Source organism: Salmo trutta, chromosome 7, assembly GCF_901001165.1.
Source record: "Salmo trutta chromosome 7, fSalTru1.1, whole genome shotgun sequence".
In the NCBI taxonomy this organism is placed as follows: Eukaryota; Metazoa; Chordata; class Actinopteri; order Salmoniformes; family Salmonidae; genus Salmo; species Salmo trutta.
In genome coordinates, this window is record NC_042963.1 from 55,443,944 (window position 1) to 55,459,387 (window position 15,444).

Below are 15,444 nucleotides of genomic sequence, written 5' to 3' on the forward strand. Positions count from 1 at the left end.
AGACTGACCCTAGCCCCCCGACACATAAACTACTGCAGCATAAATACTGGAAGCTGAGACAGGAGGGATCAGAAGACACTGTGGCCCCATCCGATGATACCCCCGGACAGGGCCAAACAGGCAGGATATAACCCCACCCACTATGCCAAGGCACAGCCCCCACACCACTAGAGGGATATCTACAACCACCAACTTACCGTCCGAAGACAAGGCCGAGTATAGCCCACAAAGAACTCCGCCACGGCACAACCCAAGGGGGGGGCGCCAACCCAGACAGGAAGACCACGTCAGTGGCTCAACCTACTCAAGTGACGCACCCCTCCCATGGACGGCATGGAAGAACACCAGTAAGTCAGTGACTCAGCCCCTGTAAAAGGGTTAGAGGCAGAGAATCCCAGTGGGAAGAGGGGAACCGACAAGGCAGAGACAGCAAGGGTGGTTCGTTGCTCCAGCCTTTCCGTTCACCTTCACACTCAAGACACAAACTAATTATTTTTTGGGGGGGGGAAATATACTTTCTATTTTATTCCATTATATTCTTACTGTAAAATAAGAGTATAATGTTCTTTAAAAAATCTTTTTTTTTTTGTATCATAATATTTCTTAAGACCTGCCTAAATTAAAAAATGTAATTCTTTGTCCTGATGTATATTAAATGTATATTATATGTATATTAAATATATATGTATAAATGTATATTAAATGGTGTATATTAAATGTATATGTATAAATGTATATTAAATGAATTAATTAGACCGTTAGATTAGAAGGTAGACGCTCCAAAGACCCATATTGGCGGCTACTGGTATGTGCCGAGGCCTGGCGATGCTAGTGCATCGCTGCTACCAACTGCTGCCCTCTCAGAACTCCATAGTTTCCTACCAGCAGCTAGCAGACGTGAGCGTGATTGTCAACATGCTATATACCATGCGAACATGCTATAGCATGCTATATTGCTAAAATCCTATAGCATGCTATACTATGCTAACATGCTATAGCATGCTATACTATGCTAACATGCTATAGCATACTACGCTATGCTAACACTATCTTTGTTGCTGTTCGTTCACTCCGTAAGCAGAATATGGCCTTCGCCTGGCCAGCCACATCTTCGTGAAGGACATCTCCCCCGAGAGCCTGGCGGCCAGGGACGGAAACATACAGGAGGGAGACGTAGTACTGAAGGTGAGAGGAGGGAGGGAGGGAGGGAGGGAGGGAAGGAAGGAAGGAAGGAAGGAAGGAAGGAAGGAAGGAAGGAAGGAAGGAAGGAAGGAAGGAAGGAAGGAAGGAAGGAAGGAGGGAGGTGGCCAGGGACTGAAACATACAGGAGGGAGACGTAGTACTGAAGGAGAGAGGGAGGGAGGGAGAGAAAGAGGGAGAGAGGGAAGGAAGGAAGGAAGGAAGGAAGGAAGGAAGGAAGGAAGGAAGGAGGGAGGTGGCCAGGGACTGAAATATACAGGAAGGAGACGTAGTACTGAAGGAGAGAGGGAGGGAGGGAGAGAAAGAGGGAGGGAGGGAAGGAAGGAAGAGAACATATATGTATAAAGGTGGCCAGGGACTGAAATATACATGAGGGAGACGTAGTACTGAAGGTGAGAGGAGGGAGGGAGGGAGGGAGGGAGGGAGGGAGGGAAGAGAACATATATGTATAAAGGTGGCCAGGGACTGAAATATACAGGAGGGAGACGTAGTACTGAAGGTGAGAGGAGGGGGGAGAATGAGGAAATCTGGGACGGAAACATCCTTCGATGAAGGATTTAGCACATTGTTCTGTAATCAGCTGAATATGTTTTTCCTCACTATGCCATTGTTCTGTAATCAGCTGAATATGTTTTTCCTCACTATCCCCTGCACACAAACAAGCTAATTGGTAGTTTTCTCCAAGCCGCGTCTAATTAGGTTATTTCTTACCGTTTGTAACTAATTGTTTGTTTCCTCTCAGATCAACGGCACGGTGACAGAGAACCTGTCGTTGATAGATGCTAAGAAGCTGATTGAGAGGTCAAAGGGCAAGCTAAAGATGGTGGTGCAGAGAGACGAGAGAGCTACGCTGCTGAACATACCAGACCTGGACGACAGCATCCCATCAGCCAACGCCTCCGACAGAGACGGTGAGAGACACTACATACAGTGAGGGGAAAAAAGTATTTGATCCCCTGCTGATTTTGTTCGTTTGCCCACTGACAAAGAAAGGATCAGTCTATAATTTTAATGGTAGGTTTATTTGAACAGTGAGAGACAGAATAACAACAAAAAAATCCAGAAAAACGCATGTCAAAAATGTTATGAATTGATTTGCATTTTAATGAGGGAAATAAGTATTTGACCCCCTCTCAATCAGAAAGATTTCTGGCTCCCAGGTGTCTTTTATACAGGTAACAAGCTGAGATTAGGAGCACACTCTTAAAGGGAGTGCTCCTAATCTCAGCTTGTTACCTGTATAAAAGACACCTGTCCACAGAAGCAATCAATCAATCAGATTCCAAACTCTCCACCATGGCCAAGACCAAAGAGCTCTCCAAGGATGTCAGGAAAAAGATTGTAGACCTACACAAGGCTGGAATGGGCTACAAGACCATCGCCAAGCAGCTTGGTGAGAAGGTGACAACATTTGGTGTGATCATTCGCAAATGGAAGAAACACAAAAGAGCTGTCAATATCCCTCGGCCTGGGGCTCCATGCAAAATCTCACCTCGTGGAGTTGCAATGATCATGAGAACAGTGAGGAATCAGCCCAGAACTACACGGGAGGATCTTGTCAATGATCTCAAGGCAGCTGGGACCATAGTCACCAAGAAAACAATTGGTAACACACTACGCCGTGAAGGACTGAAATCCTGCAGCGCCCGCAAGGTCCCCCTGCTCAAGAATACATATACAGGCCCGTCTGAAGTTTGCCAATAAACATCTGAATGATTCAGAGGACAACTGGGTGAAAGTGATGTGGTCAGATGAGACCAAAATGGAGCTCTTTGGCATCAACTCAACTCTCCGTGTTTGGAGGAGGAGGAATGCTGCCTATGACCCCAAGAACTCCATCTCCACCGTCAAACATGGAGGTGGAAACATTATGCTTTGGGGGTGTTTTTCTGCTAAGGGGACAGGACAACTTCACCGCATCAAAGGGACAATGGACGGGGCCATGTACCGTCAAATCTTGGGTGAGAACCTCCTTCCCTCAGCCAGGGCATTGAAAATGGGTCGTGGATGGGTATTCCAGTATGACAATGACCCAAAACACACGGCCAAGGCAACAAAGGAGTGGCTCAAGAAGAAGCACATTAACGTCCTGGAGTGGCCTAGCCAGTCTCCAGACCTTAATCCCATAGAAAATCTGTGGAGGGAGCTGAAGGTTCAAGTTGCCAAACGTCAGCCTCGAAACCTTAATGACTTGGAGAAGATCTGCAAAGAGGAGTGGGACAAAATCACTCCTGAGATGTGTGCAAACCTGGTGGCCAACTACAAGAAACGTCTGACCTCTGTGATTGCCAACAAGGGTTTTGCCACCAAGTACTAAGTCATGTTTTGCAGAGGGGTCAAATACTTATTTCCCTCATTAAAATGCAAATCATTTTATAACATTTTTGACATGCGTTTTTCTGGATTTTTGTTGTTGTTATTCTGTCTCTCACTGTTAAAATAAACCTACCATTAAAATTATAGACTGATCATTTCTTTGTAAGTGGGCAAACGTACAAAATCAGCAGGAGATCAAATACTTTTTTCCCCCACCGTGTGTGTGTGTGTGTGTGTGTGTGTGTGTGTGTGTGTGTGTGTGTGCACGCGCTGTTTCGTAGTGCTGGAAAAGGCTAAATGCCGTAGGGTCGTGGGTGGGTGTGCGTGCGTTGTGCTGAAAGGCAAAGCCCCATCGAAGTTGAAATGCACAACAACCTGTACTTTCATATTCCAGGACCACCCGTATGTAAAATGTATGTTATTCGCTATGGTTACAAGCGCCTGCTAAATGACATCACTCTATGGAAGACATGTTTCAGTTGTACAACTGACTAGGTATCCTTCTTTCCCTATATTTTTGATATGTTGTTGAATATTGTGTTTTTTCTTTTTGTGTGTGTGTGTGTGTGTGTGTGTGTGTGTGTGTGTCTGAACAACAGACATTTCAGATATCCATTCGGTGGCGTCCGACCATTCCAACCGATCCCATGACCGACATCGTAGCGGACGGTCGCGCTCCCCAGACAGACGGTCTGAACCCTCCGACCACTCCAGACAATCCCCTCCACAGATCAGCAACGGCAGGTAAACACCACCTGGCTGCTACACAGTACAGGGCGGAAAGAACTAAATGTTTCATCGGCTCGCCTAAGTCCAAACGTTATATATATATATATATATATATAAACATTTAAATACATGTTCAGGATGGGGAAAAAAAACGCTTTCAGTGTAACTTAAACAACTAAAACCAGATATAAAGAATGTAGAAAATTAATATGGACCCATATATGTAGAATTGCAGGAAATTGGCTTTAAAAACGGCAACATTTTCTCTCCGCTCCATGGACGAATTTATAGAATTGCAGGAAATTGGTTTACAAATGCAAAAAAATCTCTCTACACTGCCAAGATCGGGCCCTCTAAAATTCACTCCAACCACCTGAGCCCCTTTTCGATCCAGAAAAAACCCTGCATTAGAACTCAGAGGCTCTTTGGCTGCGTTTACACAGGCAGCCCAATTCTGATATTTTTCCACTAAATGGTCTTATGACCCATCAGATCAGATGTTTTACCAATAATTTAGCAAAATATCATAATTAGCCTTTGAGTTCTTTGAGCCTTTGCACTGTTTTGACCAACTGGGCAAAACATTTCCAACAGTTTTGACTGAAAAACTGAGATGTTTTAAGGTTTTCTTAAGTGTCTTTATTGTCCTGTTTTTTTTGCCCACTTAATAAAGACATTTCAGTTGGAGAATACCGTAAGTTGGACAGCCCTTTCCCTTGACCTCACTGTATAGAGCCCCACTGTGTAGAGCCCTCTGTGTAGAGCCCCACTGTGTAGAGCCCTCTGTATAGAGCCCCACTGTGTAGAGCCCCACTGTGTAGAGCCCCACTGTATAGAGCCCCACTGTGTAGAGCCCCACTGTGTAGAGCCCCACTGTGTAGAGCCCCACTGTGTAGAGCCCCACTGTATAGAGCCCCACTGTGTAGAGCCCTCTGTATAGAGCCCCACTGTGTAGAGCCCTCTGTATAGAGCCCTCTGTGTAGAGCCCCACTGTGTAGAGCCCCACTGTGTAGAGCCCCACTGTGTAGAGCCCCACTGTATAGAGCCCCACTGTGTAGAGCCCCACTGTTTTAAGGTTTTCTTAAGTGTCTTTATTGTCCTGTTTTTTTTGCCCACTTAATAAAGACATTTCAGTTGGAGAATACCGTAAGTTGGACAGCCCTTTCCCTTGACCTCACTGTATAGAGCCCCACTGTATAGAGCCCCACTGTATAGAGCCCCACTGTATAGAGCCCCACTGTATAGAGCCCCACTGTATAGAGCCCCACTGTGTAGAGCCCCACTGTGTAGAGCCCCACTGTACTTGGTATCTGACAGAATAGTAACTAGATTCAGTAGAGGGTTTAGTACTTCATGTAGATCGTGTAGTTTATGAGTTTAGATTCATTCAAAACACCCCTATATTTCTCCCCGTCTTACAGAGAAAGATGACATATATAACCCCTAAATCAAATTAGTTTCCATGAAGAATATATCTCCGTCCTGAATACGGCTGGTTATAAACTCAGCACAAAAAAAGACAAAAAGAGTTTCAATTGAATGACATTGAGGCTGATATCAGGAAATCAGTGCTCAGTTAACAACCATGGTTTTACACTGTCACACACACACACACACACACACACACACACACACACACACGCTGTACATCAATTATTGAGGGTTGGGTCTTGTTCTGCTCAGGGCTCCAACAAGGCCACTGTCACTGCCTGTGTAAAGTTGTCACACAATCTCAGTGTGTGTGTGTGTGTGTGTGTGTGTGTGTGTGTGTGTGTGTGTGTGTGTGTGTGTGTGTGTGTGTGTGTGTGTAGCGTCTGTTTGGTGTGTGTGAAGAGAGATCGCATGTTTGGCACAATCCTTTTAACAATGGGCCCCGTCATTCACTGTTGACGTGACACTAGCCCCTGTGGATTGTGGGTGAGCAACTGCTATGTCTGTTCATGCCTGTTTCAACCAGTTTGTCTTGTGAGGTCAAAGTGGGAACACGATAGCCGATTAAGACACAAAGTAGAGGGACATGTTTTAAGGAATCTAGTCCGTAGTATTTTGGCTGTGAAGCATTTTAGGAAGTTTGAGACCGGAGAGTTGAGTTATTGAGGGGATGAGAAGAGGAGAGGAGAAGTTATGGCAGATTGATTTATCAGGGTCTGGTCTGTGAGTGACCTGGGTCGTTAAGGAGAAGTTAGGGCAGATTGATTTATCAGGGTCTGGTCTGTGAGTGACCTGGGTCGTTAAGGAGAAGTTATGGCAGATTGGTTTATCAGGGTCTGGTCTGTGAGTGACCTGGGTCGTTAAGGAGAAGTTAGGGCAGATTGGTTTATCAGGGTCTGGTCTGTGAGTGACCTGGGTCGTTAAGGAGAAGTTATGGCAGATTGGTTTATCAGAGTCTGGTCTGTGAGTGACCTGGGTCATTAAGGAGAAGTTATGGCAGATTGATTTATCAGGGTCTGGTCTGTGAGTGACCTGGGTCGTTAAGGAGAAGTTAGGGCAGATTGATTTATCAGGGTCTGGTCTGTGAGTGACCTGGGTCGTTAAGGAGAAGTTATGGCAGATTGATTTATCAGGGTCTGGTCTGTGAGTGACCTGGGTCGTTAAGGAGAAGTTATGGTAGATTGATTTATCGGGGTCTGGTCTGTGAGTGACCTGGGTCGTTAAGGAGAAGTTAGGGCAGATTGATTTATCAGGGTCTGGTCTGTGAGTGATGGTCGTTAAGGAGAAGTTAGGGCAGATTGGTTTATCAGGGTCTGGTCTGTGAGTGATGGTCGTTAAGGAGAAGTTATGGTAGATTGATTTATCGGGGTCTGGTCTGTGAGTGATGGTCGTTAAGGAGAAGTTAGGGCAGATTGATTTATCAGGGTCTGGTCTGTGAGTGACCTGGGTTGTTAAGGAGAAGTTATGGTAGATTGATTTATCGGGGTCTGGTCTGTGAGTGACCTGGGTCGTTAAGGAGAAGTTAGGGCAGATTGATTTATCGGGGTCTGGTCTGTGAGTGACCTGGGTCGTTAAGGAGAAGTTATGGCAGATTGATTTATCAGGGTCTGGTCTGTGAGTGACCTGGGTTGTTAAGGAGAAGTTATGGTAGATTGATTTATCGGGGTCTGGTCTGTGAGTGACCTGGGTCGTTAAGGAGAAGTTAGGGCAGATTGATTTATCGGGGTCTGGTCTGTGAGTGACCTGGGTCGTTAAGGAGAAGTTATGGCAGATTGATTTATCGGAGTCTGGTCTGTGAGTGACCTGGGTCGTTAAGGAGAAGTTATGGCAGATTGATTTATCAGAGTCTGGTCTTTGAGTGACCTGGGTCGTTAAGGAGAAGTTATGGTAGATTGATTTATCAGGGTCTGGTCTGTGAGTGACCTGGGTTGTTAAGGAGAAGTTAGGGCAGATTGATTTGTCAGGGTCTGGTCTGTGAGTGATGGTCGTTAAGGAGAAGTTAGGGCAGATTGGTTTATCAGGGTCTGGTCTGTGAGTGATGGTCGTTAAGGAGAAGTTATGGTAGATTGATTTATCGGGGTCTGGTCTGTGAGTGATGGTCGTTAAGGAGAAGTTAGGGCAGATTGATTTATCAGGGTCTGGTCTGTGAGTGACCTGGGTCGTTAAGGAGAAGTTAGGGCAGATTGATTTATCAGGGTCTGGTCTGTGAGTGACCTGGGTCGTTAAGGAGAAGTTATGGCAGATTGATTTATCAGGGTCTGGTCTGTGAGTGACCTGGGTCGTTAAGGAGAAGTTATGGTAGATTGATTTATCAGGGTCTGGTCTGTGAGTGACCTGGGTCGTTAAGGAGAAGTTAGGGCAGATTGATTTATCAGGGTCTGGTCTGTGAGTGATGGTCGTTAAGGAGAAGTTAGGGCAGATTGGTTTATCAGGGTCTGGTCTGTGAGTGATGGTCGTTTAGGAGAAGTTATGGTAGATTGATTTATCGGGGTCTGGTCTGTGAGTGATGGTCGTTAAGGAGAAGTTAGGACAGATTGATTTATCGGGGTCTGGTCTGTGAGTGACCTGGGTCGTTAAGGAGAAGTTAGGGCAGATTGATTTATCGGGGTCTGGTCTGTGAGTGACCTGGGTCGTAATCATTTGTGCATACCGTAGCAGAATGTTCTGCAAAGAAAAAATGTGAGTTACTTATTGGACAGTTCAGGTACAGTGGGGTCCTAAAATCAACATTTTGAAATGGCCGTCTCGGTCTACGAACATAACTCAAACTCAAAATGCATTTTATTAGTCTTATAATGTTTCTTAGGACCGGCCTAAAACACATTTAATAATGGGTTTCTTTGTGATGGTGTATATTCAATGGATTTATTAAACTAGATGCCCACCCACATCGGACCAAGCCTGCAGTCGCCGCCATGTGCACAGGAGATGTACAGTAAAAGGCTGATCCCAGCATGAATGTGGTAAAAATGTAACAGTATGAATTGGGCTCTAAAAAGCATTTCCATAGTTTGTTTTTACAGGCAACATACTGTAAAGTCTGTCTGTAAAGGGTATTAGTGAATATGACACTAAGTTCCAGGAGGTTGTTGCCTCCCGAGTGGCGCAGTGGTCTAAGACACTGTATCGCAGTGCTAGCTGTGCCACTAGAGATTCTGTGTTCGAGTCCAGGCTCAGTCGCAGCCGGCCGCGACCGGGAGGTCCATGGGGTGGCGCACAATTGGCCCAGCGTCGTCCGGGTTAGGGGGAGCGTTTGGCCAGCAGGGATGTCCTTGTCCCATCGCGCTCTAGCGACTCCTGTGGCGGACCGGGCGCAGAGCGACCTTCGCCTCTCCCGAGTCCGTACGGGAGTTGCAGCGATGAGACAAGACTGTAACTACCAATTGGATTCCACCAAATTGGGGTATGTTTAGTGGTATGTTTTGACACTAAGTTCCAGGAGGTTAGTGGAGGTTAGTGGTATGTTTTGACAGTAAGTTCCAGGAGGTTAGTGGTATGTTTTGACACTAAGTTCCAGGAGGTTAGTGGTATGTTTTGGCACTAAGTTCCAGGAGGTTAGTGGTATGTTTTGACAGTAAGTTCCAGGAGGTTAGTGGTATGTTTTGACAGTAAGTTCCAGGAGGTTAGTGGTATGTTTTGACACTAAGTTCCAGGAGGTTAGTGGTATGTTTTGGCACTAAGTTCCAGGAGGTTAGTGGTATGTTTTGACAGTAAGTTCCAGGAGGTTAGTGGTATGTTTTGACACTAAGTTCCAGGAGGTTAGTGGAGGTTAGTGGTATGTTTTGGCACTAAGTTCCAGGAGGTTAGTGGTATGTTTTGACAGTAAGTTCCAGGAGGTTAGTGGTATGTTTTGACAGTAAGTTCTAGGAGGTTAGTGGTATGTTTTGACACTAAGTTCCAGGAGGTTAGTGGTATGTTTTGACACTAAGTTCCAGGAGGTTAGTGGTATGTTTTGGCACTAAGTTCCAGGAGGTTAGTGGTATGTTTTGACACTAAGTTCCAGGAGGTTGGTGGTATGTTTTGACACTAAGTTCCAGGAGGTTAGTGGTATGTTTTGACACTAAGTTCCAGAAGGTTAGTGGTATGTTTTGACACTAAGTTCCAGGAGGTTAGTGGTATGTTTTGGCACTAAGTTCCAGGAGGTTAGTGGTATGTTTTGACAGTAAGTTCCAGGAGGTTAGTGGTATGTTTTGACACTAAGTTCCAGGAGGTTAGTGGAGGTTAGTGGTATGTTTTGACACTAAGTTCCAGGAGGTTAGTGGTATGTTTTGGCACTAAGTTCCAGGAGGTTAGTGGTATGTTTTGACAGTAAGTTCCAGGAGGTTAGTGGTATGTTTTGACACTAAGTTCCAGGAGGTTAGTGGTATGTTTTGACACTAAGTTCCAGGAGGTTAGTGGTATGTTTTGACACTAAGTTCCAGGAGGTTAGTGGTATGTTTTGGCACTAAGTTCCAGGAGGTTAGTGGTATGTTTTGACACTAAGTTCCAGGAGGTTAGTGGTATGTTTTGACAGTAAGTTCCAGGAGGTGAGTGGTATGTTTTGACAGTAAGTTCCAGGAGGTTAGTGGTATGCAGTGGAAGGTTCTTTCAGGTAGCCTAGCCTTCAAAAGGCAATAAAGGGCCTCAGCACAGGTCTTTCTGTTCAGGATTTAATTTATTTTATTTTATCTTTATTTAACTAGGCAAGTTAGTAAAGAACAAATTCTTATTTACAGTGACGGCCTACCGGGGAACAGTGGGTTAACTGCCTTGTTCAGGGGGCAGAACGACAGATTTGTACCTTGTCAGCTCAGGGATTCGACCCAGCAACCTTTCGGTTACTAGTCCAACGCTCTAACCTCTAGGCTACTTTCCACCTGGATGTGTTGAATAAGGTTGTTTTTCCTCTCTAGCCAGGATGTGTTGACTGAGGTTCCTTCACGGTTACTATGTTTCATAAAGGATAAAGTGTCTGTGTGTTACTGTTTTGTAGCTGCTCACACCCCCTCTCTTTCCTATGAAAAGGCAGTAGTTTACCAGTGGAGTTGTACCAGACTCTGGGCAGTAGTTTACCAGTGGAGTTGTACCAGACTCTGGGCAGTAGTTTACCAGTGGAGTTGTACCGGACTCTGGGCAGTAGTTTACCAGTGGAGTTGTACCAGACTCTGGGCAGTAGTTTACCAGTGGAGTTGTACCGGACTCTGGGTAGTAGTTTACTAGTGGAGTTGTACCAGACTCTAGGCAGTAGTTTACCAGTGGAGTTGTACCAGACTCTGGGCAGTAGTTTACCAGTGGAGTTGTACCAGACTCTGGGCAGTAGTTTACCAGTGGAGTTGTACCAGACTCTGGGCAGTAGTTTACCAGTGGAGTTGTACCAGACTCTGGGCAGTAGTTTACCAGTGGAGTTGTACCGGACTCTGGGCAGTAGTTTACTAGTGGAGTTGTACCAGACTCTGGGCAGTAGTAATTTGCCACAGGAGGGAGGTTGGAGCTGATTCTCTGTTTCCTCTCCCACCAACAGAACCAAGCCTTACTGATTCTCTGTTTCCCTACCCACCAACAGAACCAAGCCTTACTGATTCTCTGTTTCCCTACCCACCAACAGAACCAAGCCTTACTGATTCTCTGTTTCCCTACCCACCAACAGAACCAAGCCTTACTGATTCTCTGTTTCCCTACCCACCAACAGAACCAAGCCTTACTGATTCATACTGTTTCCCCTCCCAACAACAGAACCAAGCCTTACTGATTCATACTGTTTCCCTACCCACCAACAGAACCAAGCCTTACTGATTCATACTGTTTCCCCTCCCAACAACAGAACCAAGCCTTACTGATTCTTACTGTTTCCCCTCCCACCAACAGAACCAAGCCTTACTGATTCTCTCTGTTTCCCTACCCACCAACAGAACCAAGCCTTACTGATTCTCTGTTTCCCCTCACAACAACAGAACCAAGCCTTACTGATTCTCTGTTTCCCTACCCACCAACAGAACCAAGCCTTACTGATCCTCTGTTTCCCCTCCCACCAACAGAACCAAGCCTTACTGATTCTCTGTTTCCCTACCCACCAACAGAACCAAGCCTTATTGATTCTCTGTTTCCCTACCCACCAACAGAACCAAGCCTTACTGATGCTCTGTTTCCCCTCCCACCAACAGAACCAAGCCTTACTGATTCTCTCTGTTTCCCTACCCACCAACAGAACCAAGCCTTACTGATTCTCTCTGTTTCCCCTCCCAACAACAGAACCAAGCCTTACTGAATCTCTGTTTCCCCTCCCACCAACAGAACCAAGCCTTACTGATCCACTGTTTCCCTACCCACCAACAGAACCAAGCCTTACTGATTATCTGTTTCCCCTCACAACAACAGAACCAAGCCTTACTGATTCTCTGTTTCCCTACCCACCAACAGAACCAAGCCTTACTGATCCTCTGTTTCCCCTCCCACCAACAGAACCAAGCCTTACTGATTCTCTGTTTCCCTACCCACCAACAGAACCAAGCCTTACTGATTCTCTGTTTCCCTACCCACCAACAGAACCAAGCCTTACTGATGCTCTGTTTCCCCTCCCACCAACAGAACCAAGCCTTACTGATTCTCTCTGTTTCCCTACCCACCAACAGAACCAAGCCTTACTGATTCTCTCTGTTTCCCCTCCCAACAACAGAACCAAGCCTTACTGATTCTCTGTTTCCCCTCCCACCAACAGAACCAAGCCTTACTGAATCACTGTTTCCCTACCCACCAACAGAACCAAGCCTTACTGATTCTCTGTTTCCCTACCCACCAACAGAACCAAGCCTTACTGATTCTCTGTTTCCCTACACACCAACAGAACCAAGCCTTACTGATTCTCTGTTTCCCCTCCCAACAACAGAACCAAGCCTTACTGATTCTCTCTGTTTCCCCTCCCACCAACAGAACCAAGCCTTACTGATTCTCTGTTTCCCTACCCACCAACAGAACCAAGCCTTACTGATTCCCTCTGTTTCCCCTCCCAACAACAGAACCAAGCCTTACTGATTCTCTGTTTCCCCTCCCAACAACAGAACCAAGCCTTACTGATTCTCTGTTTCCCCTCCCACCAACAGAACCAAGCCTTACTGATTCATACTGTTTCCCCTCCCACAAACAGAACCAAGCCTTACTGATTCTTACTGTTTCCCCTCCCACCAACAGAACCAAGCCTTACTGATTCTCTCTGTTTCCCTACCCACCAACAGAACCAAGCCTTACTGATTCTCTGTTTCCCCTCACAACAACAGAACCAAGCCTTACTGATTCTCTGTTTCCCTACCCACCAACAGAACCAAGCCTTACTGATCCTCTGTTTCCCCTCCCACCAACAGAACCAAGCCTTACTGATTCTCTGTTTCCCTACCCACCAACAGAACCAAGCCTTACTGATTCTCTGTTTCCCTACCCACCAACAGAACCAAGCCTTACTGATGCTCTGTTTCCCCTCCCACCAACAGAACCAAGCCTTACTGATCCACTGTTTCCCTACTCACCAACAGAACCAAGCCTTACTGATTCTCTGTTTCCCTACCCACCAACAGAACCAAGCCTTACTGATTCTCTGTTTCCCTACACACCAACAGAACCAAGCCTTACTGATTCTCTGTTTCCCCTCCCAACAACAGAACCAAGCCTTACTGATTCTCTCTGTTTCCCCTCCCACCAACAGAACCAAGCCTTACTGATTCTCTGTTTCCCTACCCACCAACAGAACCAAGCCTTACTGATTCCCTCTGTTTCCCCTTCCAACAACAGAACCAAGCCTTACTGATTCTCTGTTTCCCCTCCCAACAACAGAACCAAGCCTTACTGATTCTCTGTTTCCCCTCCCACCAACAGAACCAAGCCTTACTGATTCATACTGTTTCCCCTCCCACAAACAGAACCAAGCCTTACTGATTCTTACTGTTTCCCCTCCCACCAACAGAACCAAGCCTTACTGATTCTCTCTGTTTCCCTACCCACCAACAGAACCAAGCCTTACTGATTCTCTGTTTCCCCTCACAACAACAGAACCAAGCCTTACTGATTCTCTGTTTCCCTACCCACCAACAGAACCAAGCCTTACTGATTCTCTGTTTCCCCTCCCACCAACAGAACCAAGCCTTACTGATTCTCTGTTTCCCTACCCACCAACAGAACCAAGCCTTACTGATTCTCTGTTTCCCTACCCACCAACAGAACCAAGCCTTACTGATGCTCTGTTTCCCCTCCCACCAACAGAACCAAGCCTTACTGATTCTCTCTGTTTCCCTACCCACCAACAGAACCAAGCCTTACTGATTCTCTCTGTTTCCCCTCCCAACAACAGAACCAAGCCTTACTGATTCTCTGTTTCCCCTCCCACCAACAGAACCAAGCCTTACTGATCCACTGTTTCCCTACCCACCAACAGAACCAAGCCTTACTGATTCTCTGTTTCCCTACCCACCAACAGAACCAAGCCTTACTGATTCTCTCTGTTTCCCTACCCACCAACAGAACCAAGCCTTACTGATTCTCTCTGTTTCCCCTCCCACCAACAGAACCAAGCCTTACTGATTCTCTGTTTCCCTACCCACCAACAGAACCAAGCCTTACTGATTCTCTCTGTTTCCCTACCCACCAACAGAACCAAGCCTTACTGATTCCCTCTGTTTCCCCTTCCAACAACAGAACCAAGCCTTACTGATTCTCTGTTTCCCCTCCCAACAACAGAACCAAGCCTTACTGATTCTCTGTTTCCCCTCCCACCAACAGAACCAAGCCTTACTGATTCATACTGTTTCCCCTCCCACAAACAGAACCAAGCCTTACTGATTCTTACTGTTTCCCCTCCCACCAACAGAACCAAGCCTTACTGATTCTCTCTGTTTCCCTACCCACCAACAGAACCAAGCCTTACTGATTCTCTGTTTCCCCTCACAACAACAGAACCAAGCCTTACTGATTCTCTGTTTCCCTACCCACCAACAGAACCAAGCCTTACTGATCCTCTGTTTCCCCTCCCACCAACAGAACCAAGCCTTACTGATTCTCTGTTTCCCTACCCACCAACAGAACCAAGCCTTACTGATTCTCTGTTTCCCTACCCACCAACAGAACCAAGCCTTACTGATGCTCTGTTTCCCCTCCCACCAACAGAACCAAGCCTTACTGATTCTCTCTGTTTCCCTACCCACCAACAGAACCAAGCCTTACTGATTCTCTCTGTTTCCCCTCCCAACAACAGAACCAAGCCTTACTGATTCTCTGTTTCCCCTCCCACCAACAGAACCAAGCCTTACTGATCCACTGTTTCCCTACCCACCAACAGAACCAAGCCTTACTGATTCTCTGTTTCCCTACCCACCAACAGAACCAAGCCTTACTGATTCTCTGTTTCCCTACACACCAACAGAACCAAGCCTTACTGATTCTCTGTTTCCCCTCCCAACAACAGAACCAAGCCTTACTGATTCTCTCTGTTTCCCCTCCCACCAACAGAACCAAGCCTTACTGATTCTCTGTTTCCCTACCCACCAACAGAACCAAGCCTTACTGATTCCCTCTGTTTCCCCTCCCAACAACAGAACCAAGCCTTACTGATTCTCTGTTTCCCCTCCCAACAACAGAACCAAGCCTTACTGATTCTCTGTTTCCCTACCCACCAACAGAACCAAGCCTTACTGATGCTCTGTTTCCCCTCCCACCAACAGAACCAAGCCTTACTGATTCTCTCTGTTTCCCTACCCACCAACAGAACCAAGCCTTACTGATTCTCTCTGTTTCCCCTCCCACCAACAG

At 46.3% G+C, this 15,444-nt stretch overlaps 1 protein-coding gene across 10 annotated transcripts in view; it reads left to right on the forward strand.

Annotated features, from left to right (window-relative positions):
- The window catches only part of tjp1b (tight junction protein 1b), a 204,857-nt gene that overhangs the window by 148,394 nt on the left and 41,019 nt on the right, over positions 1-15,444 (forward strand). For 7 of the 10 annotated variants that reach the window (XM_029757380.1, XM_029757383.1, XM_029757384.1 and 4 more), the window contains 3 exons: positions 1,079-1,185; positions 1,943-2,111; positions 4,116-4,260. In XM_029757380.1, the coding sequence (XP_029613240.1) occupies positions 1,079-1,185; positions 1,943-2,111; positions 4,116-4,260 (421 nt within the window). The remainder of the gene's footprint in view (positions 1-1,078; positions 1,186-1,942; positions 2,112-4,115; positions 4,261-15,444) is intronic. The other 3 variants (XM_029757381.1, XM_029757389.1, XM_029757388.1) reach the window with 1 other exon arrangement.